This window comes from Lolium rigidum, chromosome 3, assembly GCF_022539505.1.
Source record: "Lolium rigidum isolate FL_2022 chromosome 3, APGP_CSIRO_Lrig_0.1, whole genome shotgun sequence".
In the NCBI taxonomy this organism is placed as follows: domain Eukaryota; kingdom Viridiplantae; phylum Streptophyta; class Magnoliopsida; order Poales; family Poaceae; genus Lolium; species Lolium rigidum.
Genome location: NC_061510.1, coordinates 404,627,172 through 404,645,778, shown reverse-complemented (window position 1 = coordinate 404,645,778; position 18,607 = coordinate 404,627,172). Strand labels below are relative to the sequence as shown.

General features: G+C 44.5%; 3 protein-coding genes and 1 non-coding gene across 5 annotated transcripts in view; 3 read left to right on the top strand and 1 right to left on the bottom strand.

The window, feature by feature from the left end:
* LOC124697797 overlaps positions 1–4,247 on the top strand; it is a 4,860-nt gene extending 613 nt beyond the window's left edge. The window contains exons 2-4 of the mRNA XM_047230337.1: positions 32–135; positions 3,024–3,425; positions 3,566–4,247. Of these exons, the coding sequence (XP_047086293.1) occupies positions 32–135; positions 3,024–3,425; positions 3,566–3,992 (933 nt within the window). The 3' untranslated portion in view covers positions 3,993–4,247. The remainder of the gene's footprint in view (positions 1–31; positions 136–3,023; positions 3,426–3,565) is intronic.
* A 1,448-nt stretch (positions 4,248–5,695) lies between these two features.
* LOC124700971 lies at positions 5,696–6,754 on the bottom strand. Of its 2 annotated transcripts, none has more exons than XM_047233036.1 (2): positions 6,606–6,754; positions 5,696–6,502 (listed from the first exon to the last, which is right to left on the bottom strand). In XM_047233036.1, the coding sequence occupies exons 1-2, from the start codon at positions 6,674–6,676 to the stop codon at positions 6,028–6,030; spliced, it is 546 nt and encodes a 181-aa protein (XP_047088992.1). In that variant the 5' UTR covers positions 6,677–6,754; the 3' UTR covers positions 5,696–6,027. The 2 variants fall into 2 exon arrangements, with proteins under 2 accessions (XP_047088992.1, XP_047088993.1); XM_047233037.1 differs by having other exon boundaries at positions 5,696–6,499.
* Positions 6,755–9,113: 2,359 nt separating this feature from the next.
* On the top strand, positions 9,114–9,311 carry LOC124705106. Its single transcript, XR_007003948.1, has one exon. It is a non-coding gene; the product is annotated as a U2 spliceosomal RNA (small nuclear RNA).
* Positions 9,312–15,513: 6,202 nt separating this feature from the next.
* Positions 15,514–18,043, top strand: LOC124700970. Its single transcript, XM_047233035.1, has 4 exons — positions 15,514–15,850; positions 16,079–16,174; positions 17,094–17,198; positions 17,316–18,043. The coding sequence occupies exons 1-4, from the start codon at positions 15,726–15,728 to the stop codon at positions 17,761–17,763; spliced, it is 774 nt and encodes a 257-aa protein (XP_047088991.1). The 5' UTR covers positions 15,514–15,725; the 3' UTR covers positions 17,764–18,043.
* Positions 18,044–18,607: the final 564 nt, after the last annotated feature.

The following is an 18,607-nucleotide window of genomic DNA, read 5'->3' as shown; positions in this document are numbered from 1 at the left end:
GATATATGCCCTTTTCCTTTTCGTGATTCAGTTTTACCGTTGCAGCTATCCGGCGGAACTGCTGGGCCCACTTATTGCGGCTTCCTCAGATCCTGCTGACAAGTTTTTTCCTAAGCTGGGCTACGCTGAAGAAAGGTTTTGCTTCTATCTATCTATCATGATGCCATTGTACTGAATCCTTCTTGTCGTTTCTGATTGAGCTAGCATGCTGTGGCTGTCTTTCCCTTCAGCAAATCTTTCACCGGTACTCCATTAATGCGAATTATTTATCCATTTAGTAGTGGTTCATGCTGCATTGTAATGCATCTATTTATGGTACAAGTTAAATCATTATTAACATATCTAAGAATTAGTCATTGATATCGAGTGTTAACAGTTCCACTATACTGTGAGCGCTGTATTAATGATGTGGGCATATTCTTCTTGGGAAATATATATTTTTAGTTTATGAATAAGTTTTCAACTTCCATTCCGCACATGTTTCATACCCTAAGTGGTCTACCTGTTGGAACTGGCAACATTATATACCTAAGTGGTCTACCCGTTGGAACTGTTCCAATATATATATTGGGCTGCTATATTTGGTCTTAATTGCGCTCAGCAAGAGTGTGGCTCTCTTATAATCATTAGTGTAATTACATTTTGCTCCCTCCTTTAGGAGCCATATGCAAATAAGATTAGAGTGGCATTATTTATGGTGAACTTTCCTGTAAAGTTTGTTGGTAATCAGAAATAACCTTCCAAGACAAGGATGGTGGACTTAATGGTTTCATATGAGGGAATATGACAAATATAACATCGTTAAACTTATATATCTAGGAAAAAAACTAATTCATGGACTTGAATGTAAGCATGATGAGTTGGTTATTGGCATGCACATGTTAGGTACCTTTTAAACATTAGTTCGATTTCGGACATGGATAGAATTTTATTGTAGCACTCTATCGGTTGTTTGCTTTATGTTTTCTTTTTTTTTTCATCTTGTATTATTGTTAGGAGTAAACCGCATGGGCAGTCCCGATTCTTGTTCCGCACCTTCACTTTGGTCCTAGTTTTTTGAAATTGCACATCCAAGTCCTAAATCTTGCATAAGTGATTCACACCAGGTCCTAAACTGGTCAGACCAACGTTGACCAGTGCCACGTCGACAAATGGGACCCAGGAAGCCTAACGCTAGAGGTGGATAATTGCGAAAATCCCCCCGGTTCCCCATGACTATGCACTTTCGATCCATTGCCTCATTCTGGTAAATCCCCCCACCATTGCCGACGTTGCAATGCCCCCACCGCCGCCCCTGGTCAGCACCCTGATCCCAGAAGGTTCGCCTTGCTCGTGACCAACGCGTGCAGGGGACGGTGCCGCTGGTGGTGCAGGGGGCGTGGTAGGGTGTGACAGGTGAGGAGGGCAAAGAAGGGGGAGGTGGGATGCCGCAGAGTGGCGTGCTGGTGGTGTGGGTGGCCGGGAATGCACCGTTGATGCGTGGGTGCCAGGGAGGGCGCTGCTGGTGGCGCAGGGCCTAGTAGGATGCGGCGGGTGAGGAGGACAGAGGATGGGATGGTGGGCTGCACGAGGATGGGGAACACAACCGAAGGCGGCGGGGTTCGATCCATTACATCGGAGTTTATCCGATGTCGGCGTCGTCAAACCTGGAGGCGGCGGCACACGCGGAGCCTCTATCAGCTACCCTCACGCCCTCTCCCAAGGCCTCGTGCAGGGCCACCGGATGATGTGGCGCCACCTAGTCTGAAACTTGCCGTGCGCCCCCCCCCCCCAACTAACGCATGTGCACGATTAGGCGAGGTACGAGCCAAGAGGAATACTGGTCATATCGCGTCTTCAGTTGTGCATCAAGCAGCGCGTCGGGCGAAAATGCCTAGATCGATCCAACAGAAGCGCCTCCTACGCGGGTTGCAAGGGAGGGCAGGACGGCGCCGATGCGGGGTGCACAGGGAAGCTGACAGCACAAGGGGACGGGCCCAAGGTCGAGGCTGGGAGAGCGGTGCACCGGCGGTGGCGTTGGGGAAGACAAGGATGGGAGTCGGGGCATGTCCAGTTCTATAGGGACCGAGTTTTAGAAGAAATACAATCTTGGGTGGAGGGGGGAGGGGCTATTTGCAAATATGTCAACGTGGTGCTGGTCAACGTTGGTCTGACCGGTTTAGGACCTGGGGTGAATCACTTATGCAAGATTTAGGACTTGGATGTGCAATTTAAAAAAACTAGGACCAAAGTGAAGGTTCGGGAAAAGAATCGGGACCACCCGTGCGGTTTACTCTATTGTTAGCACAAAGATGGGCTGGTAGCCCTTCTCCCATGGTTGATTATTCAAAATCCAAACGTGAGTGATATTTCTTCTAGATACAAATGCAGATCTGTACATAAATTTGCTTCCTTAGGCAAGTAATAATTACATCAGGTGTCAGGTACTAATAATACACTTGCATTGACTGAACCAGAAAATCACTAGCACCTGTTGTGAAAACATGGAAAGACTTCAATAGTTGAATAGGAATTTGCAGATCTCTAATTGTTCAGGATCAATTCCACCCAAAGTATGGATAAACGATAATGATGCTACAATTTTCCCTGAAGAGCTTTTATTCAAGTTTGAGAGAAACTAATATGTATGTGCGTGTGAAATATGCTGAAAACATATGGTACCTAAAACTAAAGGAGTGTAAGCTTTGTCCATAGGAACTTGCGTTTCTTAAAAGAAGTAAGAAATTCAGAGTTTGATTGGAGTGGGTTGGGAATATGACCAATTGCAAGAACACCCAGCATAAAACATACGCACATATCCAGCTGATTGTACCTTTTATTTTCTTCTAAACTGCAAGCTGACTGTAATCGGCATTGTGGTAGCATAAATTTCATCTGAATAATAGTCTACAGGTTTTTAGGATTGCTGATCTTTTAAATAGTACAATGTTGTTGTCCGTTTGTAAATATTCCTTGTGCATTTATTACTATTTTACCTGCTTGTTAATTGCTACATAACTAATTCTCCTAGTACTTCCTGACAGCATTCACGAGGATGGTGTCCTCAAGGAACAACTTAAGAATTTGGGTTTCTACCGCATAAGTTCTCCTAACACTGTTCACCTTGGGGTTTTGGGCTTACCCTGGACAACTTATCATAAAAGTTATCCAGAAATCAAGAAGGAAAACCTTGAGGCTTTGGGTTTCCACTTCATAAGTTGTCCTAAAAATGTCCCAAAAATCAGTAAGGAAGACCTTGAGGCATTGGGTTTCCACTTCATAACTTTTCCCTCAAATGTTCCAGAAAACAGGAAGGGACATCTTGAAGCTTTGGGTATCCACTTCATAAATTCTCCTAAAAATGCTCCTGGAATTAAGAAGGGATGTCCTGAGCTTTGGCATTTCCACATTGCAACTTATCCTAAATATGTTCCAGACATGACAAGGTATTATGGCAGCTGTAAGATTCAGTCATACATAAATTTATATCTGACCATGGTGTTACAATGGGGAAAACCTTCGTGTCACAACACAATACCTTCATTTTTATTGATTGATGGCTGATTTTAGCTCCACTGCTTGTCAGACTTTCTCCTTCACTGCATGCTCTTGGAACGCTGTCAACATCTAGGAACTCGATGGATGCCGAGTTCATTCTTCTTTTGGACTCGGGGGCAGGCTGCCACGTGGTTCACCAAGCTGGGCTGTTGACTAACCTCCGTGATCCACCTCTTGGGCTGACTCGGGTGAAGGCTGCTGATGGGGCACTTCTGACTGTGTCAGGCTTCGGTGACATCCAAACAAAGGATTTCAGCATCCCAGATGTTTGCCTTGTCCAGGGCCTCAAGGCGAACCTCGTGAGTGTAGGCCAACTGGTCAGCAGCCACAAGATCTCTTGTAACTTCAATTCGGACGGATGTGAAGTGATCTCCTACGATGATGGTTCCTTGGTAGGAAATGCTGTGCTCCGTGACGACAACCAGTATGTCCTCAGCTTCCTCGAAATTCAGTAAGGTCGAATGCTCAGACATCCTGTTTAGGCGCATTGAATCTTTCGCTGTTGCTGGACATGCTTTTTGATTTCTGTGATGTGGATACTATGTGTGTGTATCCCTCAAGTTAGTAACTCTAAAACATTTTGTTAGGAAGAATGAGTCGGAGTATGGTGAACGCAGACCACTTGGGGATTTTAGCTGTTTTTTTCCTTGAAAAATGGCTGGCTGTAAATCAAAACTACATTGCGAAAAAGAACTTCAAGGATGAGATGAGATGAGATGGCAGTTGGATTTTCATGTCATTACAAGTATTCATAGATTGTACTTGCTTCTTTGCAACTGAACTCCGTTGTGCACCTTATCTGACTAGTGACGTGCCTAGATTGATTTGTTGCTATTCCGCTTGGCTTCTCACTAATACCCCGCTAATGGGTGATGTTGCTTGAAAGAAAGAGGAGGCCACCATCTCTCATGCCAAGGGCTCATCATTAATTTAACAACCTTGTGCTAAAGTGAAAGTTTGGTGTAATGAAATTTAGATGTAATATAGTCTATAGTGCAGGACAGAGTAGTACTACAATGCAATTTTAGGCTCTGCTTGGGAGCTCCGTTTTTTCTAAAACCATAGTAGTATTTCAATAATACAGTATTTCAGTGTTGGGGATGTAATACTTCAGTTTAGGAAAAAAAAAGGGTCATGACTGAAGTTTTCAAAGCAAAAAATGCAGTTTCTAGAACCATAGTATCCGTTGGATGATGGTCATACTTCACTTTTTAAAACTATAGTATTCGTTGCATCCAAACACTTGAAGTATTTAATACCTCGTTTTTTTAGAAACTGAAGCATTCTCTGGATACTTTAAAAAATCTTCTGTGCCAAACAATCGAAGAGGCTCACCATGGTGAAAGTCATCTACAAGCATAAGCAATCGAAGTCAAACAGCAGCTGCACCACCTAATGCATCACCAAAAGTGAGAAGACTTCTTGAAACTGCTGAATGCTTAGCCCCGCAGATCAACAAAGGCTTCTTGATATTCCAATTTGTTGTCTTCGAGATCTCAAAGATATTTAGGAGCGATGTTTTTATGCTTGCAGCCATCAAGCCATGGAGCATGCCAAAAAATTGCGGCTTGACCATTCCCAGAGAGATCGGTTGTCCAAGCATAAAATAGATATATGTCCGTTGTTTTGCTACAAGGATTCCCCAATCCAACACATGAGGGCAACCAGGCCATCAGACTGTCGAGAATTTATCAAGTTCGAGATTGGGCGATGAAAAAACTATCATTTAATTTTGCATTTTCCGCACTGTGACCTTATCCATTCCATCCCACAAGAAAGCTCGCAGGATCTTGAGCATGCTTAATACCTAGATTAGAGTTTACTAGATACTCCCTCCGATTTATATTACTTATCACTAAATTAGAGTTTACTAGATACTCCTTTACTTATCACTAGATTAGAGTTTACTAGATACTTCCTCCGAATTATATTACTTATCACTAGCATGGATGTATCTAAAACTAAACTTTGTCTAGATACATCTAGATTAAGAGATAATTAGTAAGTAGTACTTTATACACGAACGGCATCACATTTCTACACTGAGACATTACTGCAAGCAGAAGTTTCTCAATACATTGTTTGCAAACACAGATTTGGACTAAAAACATCTTCAAATCTCTTCACACGCGCCAGGGAGAAATCACCACCGAGAGCCTTCCGAATAAGATACCTTCCTTATATTATTAAACTGGAATAACCCCTTACAATAACAGAAAATAATAAGCTCTCTCACACCTGAGAAGGCAACCAAACAAATAAACACAAGAAAAATGTAGTTCCGAGTCTTGAGCTTGACGAGGCATGATCACACCATCTCGTCCAACTTGAGTTGGTCAGGTCTCGTTTACCATTGACCCCGAGTCCACAAGAACGCAAGTAGCAGGCAGGCAGTCAGGCAAAGTCTTGATGGCACCGGCGCTCGCAGCATTCATCTGGTATCTTCAGTGCAGAGCACCGCGGAAGTTTTATTCGTGCAAGGGTCCGCGTTCAGGTAATGGGTACCATGAGATAATCCAGATGGTAAAAGCCGTCATCATCCCGCAGCTGACCCTCACCGACGACGGCCTCGGTGCTCCCATCCCGGACGGTGCAGGCCGGGCCGCAGAACATGACGGACAAGCCGCGCTGCGCGAGCTGCGGCACGGAGACGAGCGTGGACACGGACGGTAGTCCGGGAAAGCAGTGGACGTCGTCGAGGGAGAATATAGTCCCTCGCCGGATGATGCCGACTGAGGTGGCATGGAGAGTCTTTCCGTCGCGCCTAGTCATAGAGACAGCTTCGCCTGGACCCAAATCCCTCGCGTTGGATATCAGCCTAACGTCGCCGGTCGCGTGCACGGGGGCTCCAGTATCCAGGATGAAGTCGGATGCGATGGGCTCGGCCGCTTCTGCTCCGGCTGCCTCGGCTTCTGCTCCGGCGGCCTCAGCTTCTGCCAGATCACTTCCGGACGCCGCGTTGCTGCTGAATTGGGGATGGCATTGTTATCGCTCAGTTGTGTGGTGAAAAGGATTGATTCGGGGGTAAAATTGACCCAAAAAAAGAGAGAAATCGGGATTGTCCATACCTGTCGGGCGAGGGATCGACGGATCCGACTTCCTTGGGCGGCGGCGCGTCGACCGTGGAGGTGTTCGCCATGGAGATCCAGAAAGGGGAGGGGAAAGCACAGGTGGGGGGCGGCGGCCTTGGGAGGGAATGAGCTGTCCACAAGCGCTCCACGCCAGACCAAGGGTTTCTGATTCCACTGATTGAACAAGGAATTACGCTTATACCCCTGCCCGGCACTTAAATTACATCACATGTCTCTCCGGGCCAAGATTTTTCCTTTTCTTGGAGCCCTATTGCGTGGAGGAACTCTTGGTGCGTGAACTTCCACTTTTCACTATTTCTTTGAATTTTCCAACGAATGATGCAATGCGAAAAACCGATTCTCGTTTGCTTTCATATTTTTATATCTTTATTGTGCAATACGGTCCTGCATAGAGACATTGCAAAGAGATAAAAAGTTAACATTGCAAAAAGGTAGAGTTAATATTTCAAAGAGAAAGAAAACAAGTTGGAGAGAAATGACTCACGAAGTCATCAATTGTTGCACTACTTAGAGGATTGTTCTTGACTTGTTCCAAGCATGCAGCCCACCGGGTCTGATTGTGTCATACTAGCCTTGAAGACATCGCATCGTTCGGTTTGCTCCTTCATTTATCTTCGGCCTCAACCGGAGAAATTACTCAATTCACTGCCATTACTTCTCCCCGGATTGATCGCTGCCGGTAACGGCGTCGAGAGAAATAATCCCCCACACATTGAGAAGAGAAATGTCCTCCTTCTCCATGTAATTTGCAGAGAGTTTTGATGCTCCGGCTTTGACGCCGGCGGCAATGGCATCGTCGAACGCCTCCTCCTCCTCCTCCACCTCTTCTACCTCGTCTCCCTGCTCTAGTTGGTACCCATCGTCAAACGTGAGCAGTGAGACGTGTCGACAACGATTGTGCCAGACTCAACCATATTGACGAACGATTATGAGGCGTCGCACGCGAAACAAAGGCAGCTTTAAAGAAAATCACACGCCACAAATTCAAGTAGGGGAGGAATTGCTTACCTAGATGCATTAGGCACATCTGCTTGTGTTGAGGAGAGGAATAGCGATGGCGGGAATGTAGATGACTTGTGTGGCCAAGGAAGCCCGCGGGTGGTGGTTGCCTTCCGCTTCTCCTTTGCGGCGGCGAGGCCTCCTGCCTTTGGTTTTTGCCCACACCTGGGGATGCGACTTCGTCGCGGCGTGGAGGATGCATCGTCGGGCACTGCCGCCCCAGCAGACGCGCTCTACAGCTCCCGCTTCCCCGCAGCAGCGTCGCCACGTTGACATCTACGAAATCAGAGTGAAGGATGCGGGAGAATGAAAAGTTGAAGCAATTAGGGCTGCACGCCAACTTTAATGGGTGGCGGAGGTTCGTTGGAGTTCATCGCGGCCGCCTGCGGGCGTGTGGATGGGCAACCTAGCGGGGCGTCCGGAGCCTCGGCGGTGCGTGGGCGGGCATAGAGGAGCTGAAATGTATGCGCGCCAACCGTATGGACGAGATGCAGTAAACTGGACCGTGTGGCCCAAAATCTGCGTATATGCAGCCTCGCGGCGCGATGTGGGTTTGCTACAAAAAAAAATGGCTTCCACAATTTTAGGGTATCTGTTCATGACACAATTTCAATACCGCGTACTGACGGTTATTATCTGGTTTTAAACCGAATGAGGTATCTACTAGAGATGCTCTAAGTCTCTAACCCAACACCCGACAACATTTATACTACCTCTGTCCATAAATAGATGCCAAAAGTTTATCTAAATTTCAATGTATCTAGCCACAATTTAGTGTATAGATACATCCAAATTTAGACAAATCTTTGGCATCTATTTATGGACGGAGGTAGTGTAGGAGACAATCCTACTAGAGAAGTTGGTATGAATAAACCATGGACTAGATGTTTACTTGGGTTGTAATAAATGTTTTAGGTACTTTAAAAATAGATTAGATACAAACTAAACTGAGTAAATATATACATAAAAATAGGCTAGATATAAACTAAACTGGATGAACCAAATAAATGCTCCAATATCTTACATTTTTAGACACTTCCTGTTGATCTTACCGAGTTGAATAGGATTTCCTTTTTGTTCTTGCCTTTTCGAATTTTGCATGTCAAATGATCGACAGCCTCTTGTTTACTCTAGGAGACAATTCTAGACAAGTTTTGACTGCATGCGAACATATGCATTCTCTCAAGAATTGCTATGAAATAAACCATGGACTAGATTTGTTTTAAAAAAATCTTTGGACGAAATACTAGGCTTGACGCCTGCTGCATTGTCGGGCCATGTTACTGAAGCCAGTAGCCCATCTACGCCCTGGCTTGGTTCAACTGCAGCCCAATAAGCCGAACGGAGCCACTCGAAATAACGAACCCCGACCAGATCGAGCTGCTGTGCAGGGCAGCGCTCTCGTTTAGTCCCACCTCGCCGAGCGAGAGCGGATAGCAGGCGAGGACTCGCTATATAAGGAGACCCTGGGCGCACGGTGAAAGCATACCTTTCTCGGCCTTTTGGCTAAGATCAAGTGTAGTATCTGTTCTTATCAGTTTAATATCTGATATGTGGGCTATGTGCCCACAATGATATTAAATTTATTTTTTGTGGGGGAGGGCTCATTACAGTGGCTTGCCACGGTGGCCCTCGCGTGTCGCCCAGTGCGTTGCACTACTGACTGGGCCTGGCGTACCCCAACCAAATCAACTCAAAGTTTAGTTGTTAGCAAACAATTATGTTCTCCCTGGATTCAGCCATCGTTTCTTTCAAACGTGTAAATTAGTCTGCTAATGCGTCTGTATTTGATCATGTCTTTAAGCAATTGCTACTCCTATATTCTTTAGTCATGTCTGATCATGTTAATTTCTACCTTTACTAATTTTCACATTACTTCTATAGGAGAAAGGATCAGGATCTCTTCTATAAGGAGTATCACAAGGCTTGGTATTATGTTAAGCGTAAAAATTCAGTGGTATACGCAAACTGACAAACGCATATATGTCCATGGCATGACACTGGAACGATAATGCTTAGATTCATGACTCATGAGCTCCATTTTTGGTTAGCATTGCTCCCCTTCCGTGCTGATGGATGCTGCCATCGCCTCCAATGTCAGGCAGCAGGGTGTCATGCATTGTACGATGCTATGACTGTTTATAAACCGCCAGTTGGGTTTGTTCGGGCGGAAGATGGAACACTTCAGACCATGGGAGGGTAAGTGAGGTACAGATAAGGTCAGTAGTTGTTGATGAATAAAGCATGGTAGGGGAAGTGCTCCGAGTAGAGGTGCACGTTTGGGAGATCTTGTGTTGGATGTTTCAGAAACCAACCGTTGGCACTACAACACTGAAAACAGTATGCCCTCCAAGTCTAAGCCGTTGCAAAATTTCAATATATGTAGCTCTGGCTTGAAATTGGCAAGGCGAGAACTTGGTTTTGGCAAGATTATCAGCCAAACGATTTTTCCCATCAGCAGGGAGTATTTTGCGAGAAATGACAAAGCCAATACTCTAGGCATGAGATGGTGATTCCAGTTGGACGGCCAAATCATCAGAAAACCCTTTTGTGTTATTTTGCAGCCACCGTTGACCTGGTTCGCCTCCCTCGGCTGGCCACCAAGGTAGATCCTTCTTGATCCCAATCGGCCTCCCCTTCGTTTGCAAATCATATAAAGACACATAATTTGTATATATGGTAATCTGCAGAGGGCAGCTTCGCCTCCATCATCGGGAAGCAAACTGGACCTGAGACAACTTTAGGAATTAGGAGTCTAGCAAGATCTGACGACCCAGCATGGAAAGGTGGTTCCGGGAGCTCAGAAGAGCATTACAGCATCATATCTCTGAACTTTGACAAGAAAATTGCTGGACGTGGCATCAGTCGGCTGAAGTGGCAAGAAGGTGCCTGAAGAAGTAGACTGGCAAATGAAGCAACTGAAACCATGAGAGGCATCAGTATTCATTGACTGATATTTGCTCTGCTATTTGGTTGCCTTGTGCTCATGTAGTTGTCATAGATTTCTAGTTCGAGTGTTATCACTGAATCATCATCGATTTGAGAAAAGAAGAGAACGCTGCCACAAGAACTGTCCGTACAAATCATATAATCTTTTCCATAGCATGGAAAAACCAAACGCTACAAGTGGTAGTTCCTGTTATAAGAACATACTATAGTACAGTATATTTACCTTCAATATTCTAGTAGTACAAAGATCACCGCGAAGTTCTTTATTTGTATATAAGTATAGAGCTAAGCACAATCAATCATGCGATTGGATCCTGAGGTATTCTAGATGGTAGAAGCCGTCTTCATCCCGCAGCTGACCCTTGCCGACCACAGCCCCCGTGCTCCGATCCTGCACGAAGCAGTCGGCTCCACAGAACATGACGGAGAAGCCCCGGCGCGTGAGCTGGTGCACGGAGACGAGCGTGGACGCCGGCGGGAGGCCAGGGAAGTAGTGCACTTCCGCGAGGTAGAAGGAGGTCCCTAGCTGCACGATGCCGACCAGGATAGCCCAGAGGATTTCTCCGTCGCGCCTGGTGAGGGAGGCCGCGTCGCCAGGCCCCAGATCTCTGGACCCCAAGAGCAGCCGCTTGTCGCTGGTCGCGTGCACCATGGCTCCTGAATCGAGAATAAACGCGTTGGGCTTCATCTCCTCCTCTGGGGGTCGGGCGACCGCCGTGGCCATCCCATGTCTTCCAGGCGTCGGGTTGGTGTCGATCTTGGGATCGGGCACCTGCGGTGGGGAATTTTCGGAGAGAGGAATCGGTGGTGGACAGTACCTGTCTGGCGGCGGAGAGTCGTCGGATCCGCCTTTCTCTGCAGCGAGGTCGGCCATGGAGATCCAGCGGGAGAAAGAGCAGGACGGCAGCCTACCGGACGAATGCGCAGATTGGGTGAAGCAGCTAGCATCATGGCAAAGGTCAAGGTGTTCGTCTCCCACTTCCACACGCACGCGAAATTACGAATGTGTCCCAGCACACCAACGCGTAAGTTGCATCCCCGTCAAAGGACAAAAGCCGCTTCGCCATGAAAAAACAGGACAAAAGGCGGAACAAGGACTGCTCGCGATCTAGCCAAGCCAGCCGGGAGTAACAGGCATCGAGCGAAAGGCTTTGGGCCGCGACCCGTTACGGACAGAAGCGATGAAGACACTGAACTGTTCATTTTTCTCCAGTTTAGGTTCCAATCAGGTTAATCAAGGTTTAGTCTCCGTGGTTTTTGGGCCGATTTTTGCAAAGTTCATTTAAAAATGTTCAAACTAAAAATTATTCATATATAAAATTTGCTCAAATTCAAAATTTGCTCAGATTTAAATTTTGTTCAAATTGGAAATTTTCTCAAATCAAATTTTGTTAAGAATCGAAATTTGCTCGAAATAATTTTTTGTTCATATTGGAAATTTGTTCAAATTCAAATTTGCTCGAAATAATTTTTTGTTTAGATACAATTTTTTCTCAAAATCAAAATATGTTCATATTCGAGAAAATGGTTGGGAAATGTTGAGGATTGGAGTTCAAACTCCGGTCTCTGCTGTCATGGATCAAAGTTGCAACTAAGGAGCTAGATATCGGATGTTGTATAAAACGAAAAAACGGGGCACTTACTTTTACCGAATAGACAAACTAATGGGCCGGTCCACCCGAGCATCGAGTTTAGGCGATGCGTCGCTCGGCACGCTGCTGAGTGGGTATAGGGATTCCCGCGGGAGGTGCTATGAGCACCGAGCTGGTCGGCGCTGACACGGTTACCGCACACCCTAGCCCGCACCGGGTTATTAGATGGGCCGCGGCCCAACATTAGGTAAGATTTTTTCTTTATTGTTTCTTTTCTATGTTGTTTCTTTTCTTTTAAAAATACTTTTTAAAAAAGGAATAATTTTTAAAATATATGAACATTTTTAGATTTGAACATTTTTTAAAAATCCGAAGACTTTTTAAATTTGAACAATTTTCAAATTTGACCATTTTTTTAGATTGGAATAAATTTCAAATTTGAATAATTTTCAAATTTAAATATTTTTTAAAAAATAAGTCATTTTAAAAAATCTGAACATTTCTCAGATTTGAATAATTTTTTGATTTTAATAATTTTAATAAAGAATTAAAATTTTAAAAATCTGAATGTTTTTTAAGATTTGAACAATTTTCAAATTCGAACATTTATTAGATTTGAAAAAAATTCAACTTTGAATATTTTTCTGATTTAAACAATTTGTAAAAAAGAGATCAACCATATAAGATAAAAAATACTTATATGCAACCATCAACAAATTATCTCACAATTGCCAAGAACAAGTCGCTACTCAAACATTCACATAGAGATACAATACATCATGGGAAAAATGATAGATTGCTTCATACATCATGTTTGCCAAGATATTAAAAGGGGTAGATGAAGATGGTGCGGAGGGTGTTGATGAAGAAGAAGATGATGATGACCACGCCGGAGGGGGATGGAGTCCACCGAAGGCGATTCCGGTAGCGTTTTCCCCCTTCGATCTCCGCCTGCGGCGGCATGTTGACTCTCTATTTATGTATTTTTGATCTCCGCCACTGTTGCATCATGAAAATCCTGGGATTTTATGTCAAACGAAGTCCGTGGGCGAAAGATTGAGGCGAATCGGACGATCGAGGGGGAAAAGACCCCAGGTGGCGCGCCCATATGGGGAAGGCATGCCACTGGATCTCTTTCTCATCCCATTGATCTCCTAGTGTTCCATCTGGCTCATTTTTTTCTTCTCTACAATTCCAAAGTGTGGTCCCTGATCTTGCACTTTTTCGAGTCCCGTAGCTCGTGGAAAGTAAAAAATACTAACATAAAGGTCTTTTCTGCCAAATAGAGTTAAAACCAGAGGAGAGCTATTGTTTAAAAAATCCCTAAAAATAATATAAAACATGTAAATAACATTATATAAGATGCAAATATGTGGGAGTATATGTCAATAAACTTAGAAGTTCATGTATGCATTTTACATGCATCGCGTGTTCTTCCTGAATATCGGCGGCACCGACATTCCAGCCATGGTGGAGACTGTGACGATGATGACGCACGGGCAGCGATGCTTCTTCAGCGGGCCGCCACTCCTTCGAGATCCTCGGTGCCGCTAGGACAACGCTACGACAAAGGGGGGCACCACGGTGGTCATCGATCCTGCAACAAGGGGAGGCGATGTTGCAAGGTCTGACTATGATAGCAGGCCGGTGTTGCATGGAGCGGGAGTCGTTGGTGTTGCAAGGGGATGCTACAGCGAGTGGCGGAGGGCATTGATATGAGTGCCCTCGACCGGGATGCAATATCCTGTCACCGGAGCTTCATAGGCAGGACGTCGGTGTAGTGAGTGCCCTGAGATGCAATATGCTGTCATCGAAGATTCGAAGGGCGGGATCCGGAGCAGCAAAGGCAGGCCGCCTGTTGAAAGGACACGGATGCCGCCTAGAGGGGGGTGAATAGCCGGTTTAAAACTTTTACGAATATGGTTTAACAAATGCGGAATAGAACTAGCGTTTAATTTGTCAAGCACAAAACCTATATAACTATTGTTCACCTATGTGCACCAACGACTTATGCTAAGCAATTCAAGCAATTATGTGATAAAAAATTCGGCCCATAGTGAGGCATCGAGAAGCATGCACGGGCCGTTCGCCGCATGGGATTGGGCGGGCTAAGCCTAAGTGTTTCACTTAAAACACTTCGGTCGGGCTGGAGGGGAAAGGAGAGAGGCGATCTTTTATGCCGACATGGTTAGTGTGTACGGGCCCGCTGCGAGCTTGGTATGTTTTGTAGGCCCATTATTTTTTTCCTTCATTGTCATTTTTCCCGTTATTTTTCTTTACTATTGCTTCTATTTATCCCCCAAAAAATTATTGTTTGTTTTGTTATGTTTATTTTTTCATTTTTTTTGTAAAATATAAGTTTTTTGAAAATAGCGAATTGTGAAAGAAAAACTATAGACTTTTGAAATTGTGATTTTTTTAAAAATTTGAATACTTTTCAATATTGGACATTTTCGAAAAATGAATATTTTCACAACTTAAACAGTTTTTTACAATGATTTTTTTAGAATGACCGAGTTTCAAAGATAAACATTTTTTTAAAAAAAAATGGATTTTCAAAATTTGAACATTGTTTGGAAATTGAACATTTTTCAAAAATGAATGTTTTATTTCGAATTTTAAATTTGAACATTTTTCTTAGTTTTTTAAAATTTAAAACCATTTTCAAAAATTATATTTTTAAACTACTTTTTTTCATAATATAACCGTTCATAAAAACATTCAACATTTTCAATGTCTAAACAAGCTCTAAAAAAAAGAGTTTTTCAAACCGAATATTTTTCGAAAACCGGTGTAAAATGCATAGAAACCAAAAAAATCAAAGACCTCATAAAAACCGTCGAAACTCATCTAGTTTACGTTAGGTCGGCCCAAAAACAAAAACTCGGGTGTGCGGTGGTTGGTACGTGCCAACCTGATTGGTATATAGGATTTGCCAATGGGGCATGTCTCTATCCCCACGTTTCACTGGCGTCTCGCAACTCCGGCGGCGCGCAACGCGTACGGCGAGACTTGTATGTCCCAAACGATCCGATATGGGGTTTATGGAAAAGGGGTTGCAGTAATCCATCACACCACTCCATGTTGTAGTACATAAGTTATTGACATTGTAAAATTCAATGATCATTATTAGGATTGTCTTTTAGACTGCTTTGAAGTTCAAATCTAACCAGAGACAAACAGTTTAAGGTTCGAATATATGGATAAAAACGGAAAGCACCAACTGATATTCTATTTGTCTAGTGTGGCTCCAGTCCAAGCACCATAGGACAATTGACGCTCTTGGCAGCTACTACAGCGAGTCAGCCGCCCCTTTCCCCTGTGAGTGACGCCACTAGCAGAGTTAGAGTAGCCGCTCGCGGCTTTCTCCCCTTCCATGGGGAAAGGGAAAAAGGGAAAAGGAGAAAAGCCTCGCTCCTTCATAAAACCACAGCGAGCCATCCTCCTCCTCCAAACCCTTCTTCTCGAGCTTTCTCTTCTTCCTCCTCCAAACCCTTCTCCCCGTCCTTCCTCCAAAGCCGCCCTACTCGCATCCCACTCCGGCTAATCGGTCACAATGGATTCTGGGCAAGGATCCGGCGTTCCTCGTGGAATCGAAGAAATCCCCGATTCGATCGGCCACCCGTATGGCGAACGGGATGCCTTACCCCGTAAGCTCCGGATTGGAGAAGATGTGCCAAGGTAATTTCGTCCCCCAAATCATCGATTCCCCCCCTACCCCTTCACACACACCCTCCCCCGCCATCGCTCCTGCTCCTGAGCTGAGGAGAGCCTTAGATCTTGAAATCCGTTTCATCTCTATGCTTAACAAGTCGTGATTCGTCGCGATCCAGCACTGTGGTTCTTCTGTTTGGCGAATATCTCCTTCCCTGCCTCTGACATTCTTCTCGTGTGTTTCTGTGTTTACAGCCCTGTATCGGCACTGCCGGGCTCTGTTGTGCCGATTGCAAAATTTCAATTTAAGTGGGTTATTCCAGAAATTGCCATATTCGATGGCACTGACAGGTAGGTACTGAATGTGTTTTGTCATTTATAGTACAATGATGGAGCATTTCCCGAACGTTTATGTACTAACTGTTTTGTTACCACCCCAAAGAAACCTTTATTGGGAGCTGTAGCTGTTTCTCCCCTACTATTTCTGGAGGGGAATATCAGAATAACTGTAGCACTGTCTACATAATGCATTAGGACATTAAATCAGTGAGCCTGATTGAACTGGCATTGTTTGTTGCCTGGTACTGCTGCCTTGTTATAGTGATTCATTTTGCTACCTTGAATCACATCTAGCAATTGTTCACCAACGCTGAATTCTAGGGTTCATTTTTCCATGAAACAAACAGTACTAGTCTAAATAAAATCAATGCTAGTTGGGTTCACGACAAATTGTTGCCCTGATAGTGTTCTTTTGGGATATGTTATATTTCGCTTACAAACAAATGGATTCCAAACATCAGGGTGTTGCCTAATACGGAGTACTACCTGCAGTCTAACCTCATTTTCTATATAGCAGCTGCTAGTGTTGGTCTTGCTTGTCGTCTCTTGTTACTCCTTGCTCTTGTGAAGTATTCCGCAGAATAAGATGAAGTATTTGATTGGGTTTTACTAGGTGTCATGGACGACTTGTTCGTGTAATGACCTCTGCTACATTTCATGTACGAGTCATAACTTACATGAAACTGATACTAGAGTGGCATGATCTTTGATTTTTGAGCTGTGCACCAAGGTTTTCCAGGGACAACTTAATGATAGCATAGACGTCTTTAGAATTGCTGATTTCTTTAGATGGATTAATATATTAGCATCACACAGTAATAAACTAGAATCATCCGCTTGGCAATATCTTGCATTTAACTCGTGCATTTGCTACTATGCTGCTTCATGTTAAGTACTACATAAACTAACTTCCCTACTATTTCTATGTCAGGACTCATATGAAGGATATTGGCATCCTAAAGGATGGATTCCCTTTGATGGATGAATTCGCTTGGTTGAATAAGCCCTTGTTCATGGATGGCGGAGAAATCAAAAGGTATCTATTATGTTATCTAGAAAATTGAATCATCCATCTGCGCATATCTGTTTTTTTATGTCACAGAACGCCCTCATGCTTACGGGAAGATAACTGACTTGCTCTACTGTTTGTCAGTGTATCTGCTATGCGTGGCAATGTCATGTCACTCACCATGCCACCAACACCGATTACTGGGAGATCATCTGCTAACTCAGTGGAGGATCTTAATCTTCATCTAGATTCAGGGGCAAGCAAACACATGGTTTGCAATGCTTCAATGCTGATTAACCACCGTGCCCCGCCTGCTGGGACCGATCAGTTCATGGCTGCAGATGGGTCGCTTATGCATGTTGCTGGTTATGGTGACATAGAAATGGAGAATTTCAGAATTCTGGATGTATACTTGGTCCAGGGACTCACTGTCAATCTTATCAGCGTGGGGCAGCTTGCCACTAACCACAAGGTCTCCGCTTGCTTTACTGGGAACGAATGCAACCTGAAGCTATCTGACGGGAGGCGGATTGGGGGCGCCATCCGACGTGATGACAACCAATACATTCTGAGGTTTCTTGAGATCGAGTGAGGCCCAGCATGTTTGTCCCAAATAAGCAATCCGAAGCAGCATTCTGCTTAATGCTATGACGGATATGCAAAGTATCTAGTGGACTTGTTTCTTCATTTGTGGGGACCATGGTGACTACGTTGAGCCGGAATTTTCTAGCGTATGCCTTAATTATCCAATGCGTGGTTTACCATTTTATCGTTGCTGTTGCAGCATCGTTTGTTTAGCCACCACCCCTGATTTTTATTTGCTGCGGCGGTTAGATGTACCTGCATGAGTCCAAAGCAGGACTTTGTTATCATCCACCGAACAATTATTTCCATTATTTACAGTGGCAAAGTAGATTTTAGGTTTTTTTTTAAGGAGCTAGATTTTAACTCGGAATACTCTAATGCCAGCACGTCTCTGTCAGTACCTGTGTGCACGTCATTGGCGTGGCGGCACGTGGTTGGATATGGTCGTTGCTAACCCTCACATTCACATTCCTGCATTCTAGGTGCTAGCAGCAGCTCTGCTGCGATGGGAAGCTTCAGTGGGCCCTCCCATTCGATATCTTGGATGTCTCTCTTTCCTTACTTCAATTACCCATCTAAAAATAGCAGAAAAAAAACCGTGAGTCTTTTTTTTTTGGCTGTCAGTCACCTCCGTATAAGTTCACGGTGCTGGGCATTGCCGCATTAGAGGCGCTTAGAGCATCTCCACTCGTTTGGCCTGCCCACGACGAAATCCGGACGAAACAACCGCCGAATTGGACGAAATAAAGTCGTGGAAAGTACCGTATTTTCAGTCGTCCACCCGGAGTTCGGCGGACATAGTTTAAATTCAAACAAACCGTCGTCCCGCGCTACAAATACGGCCAGTTGAT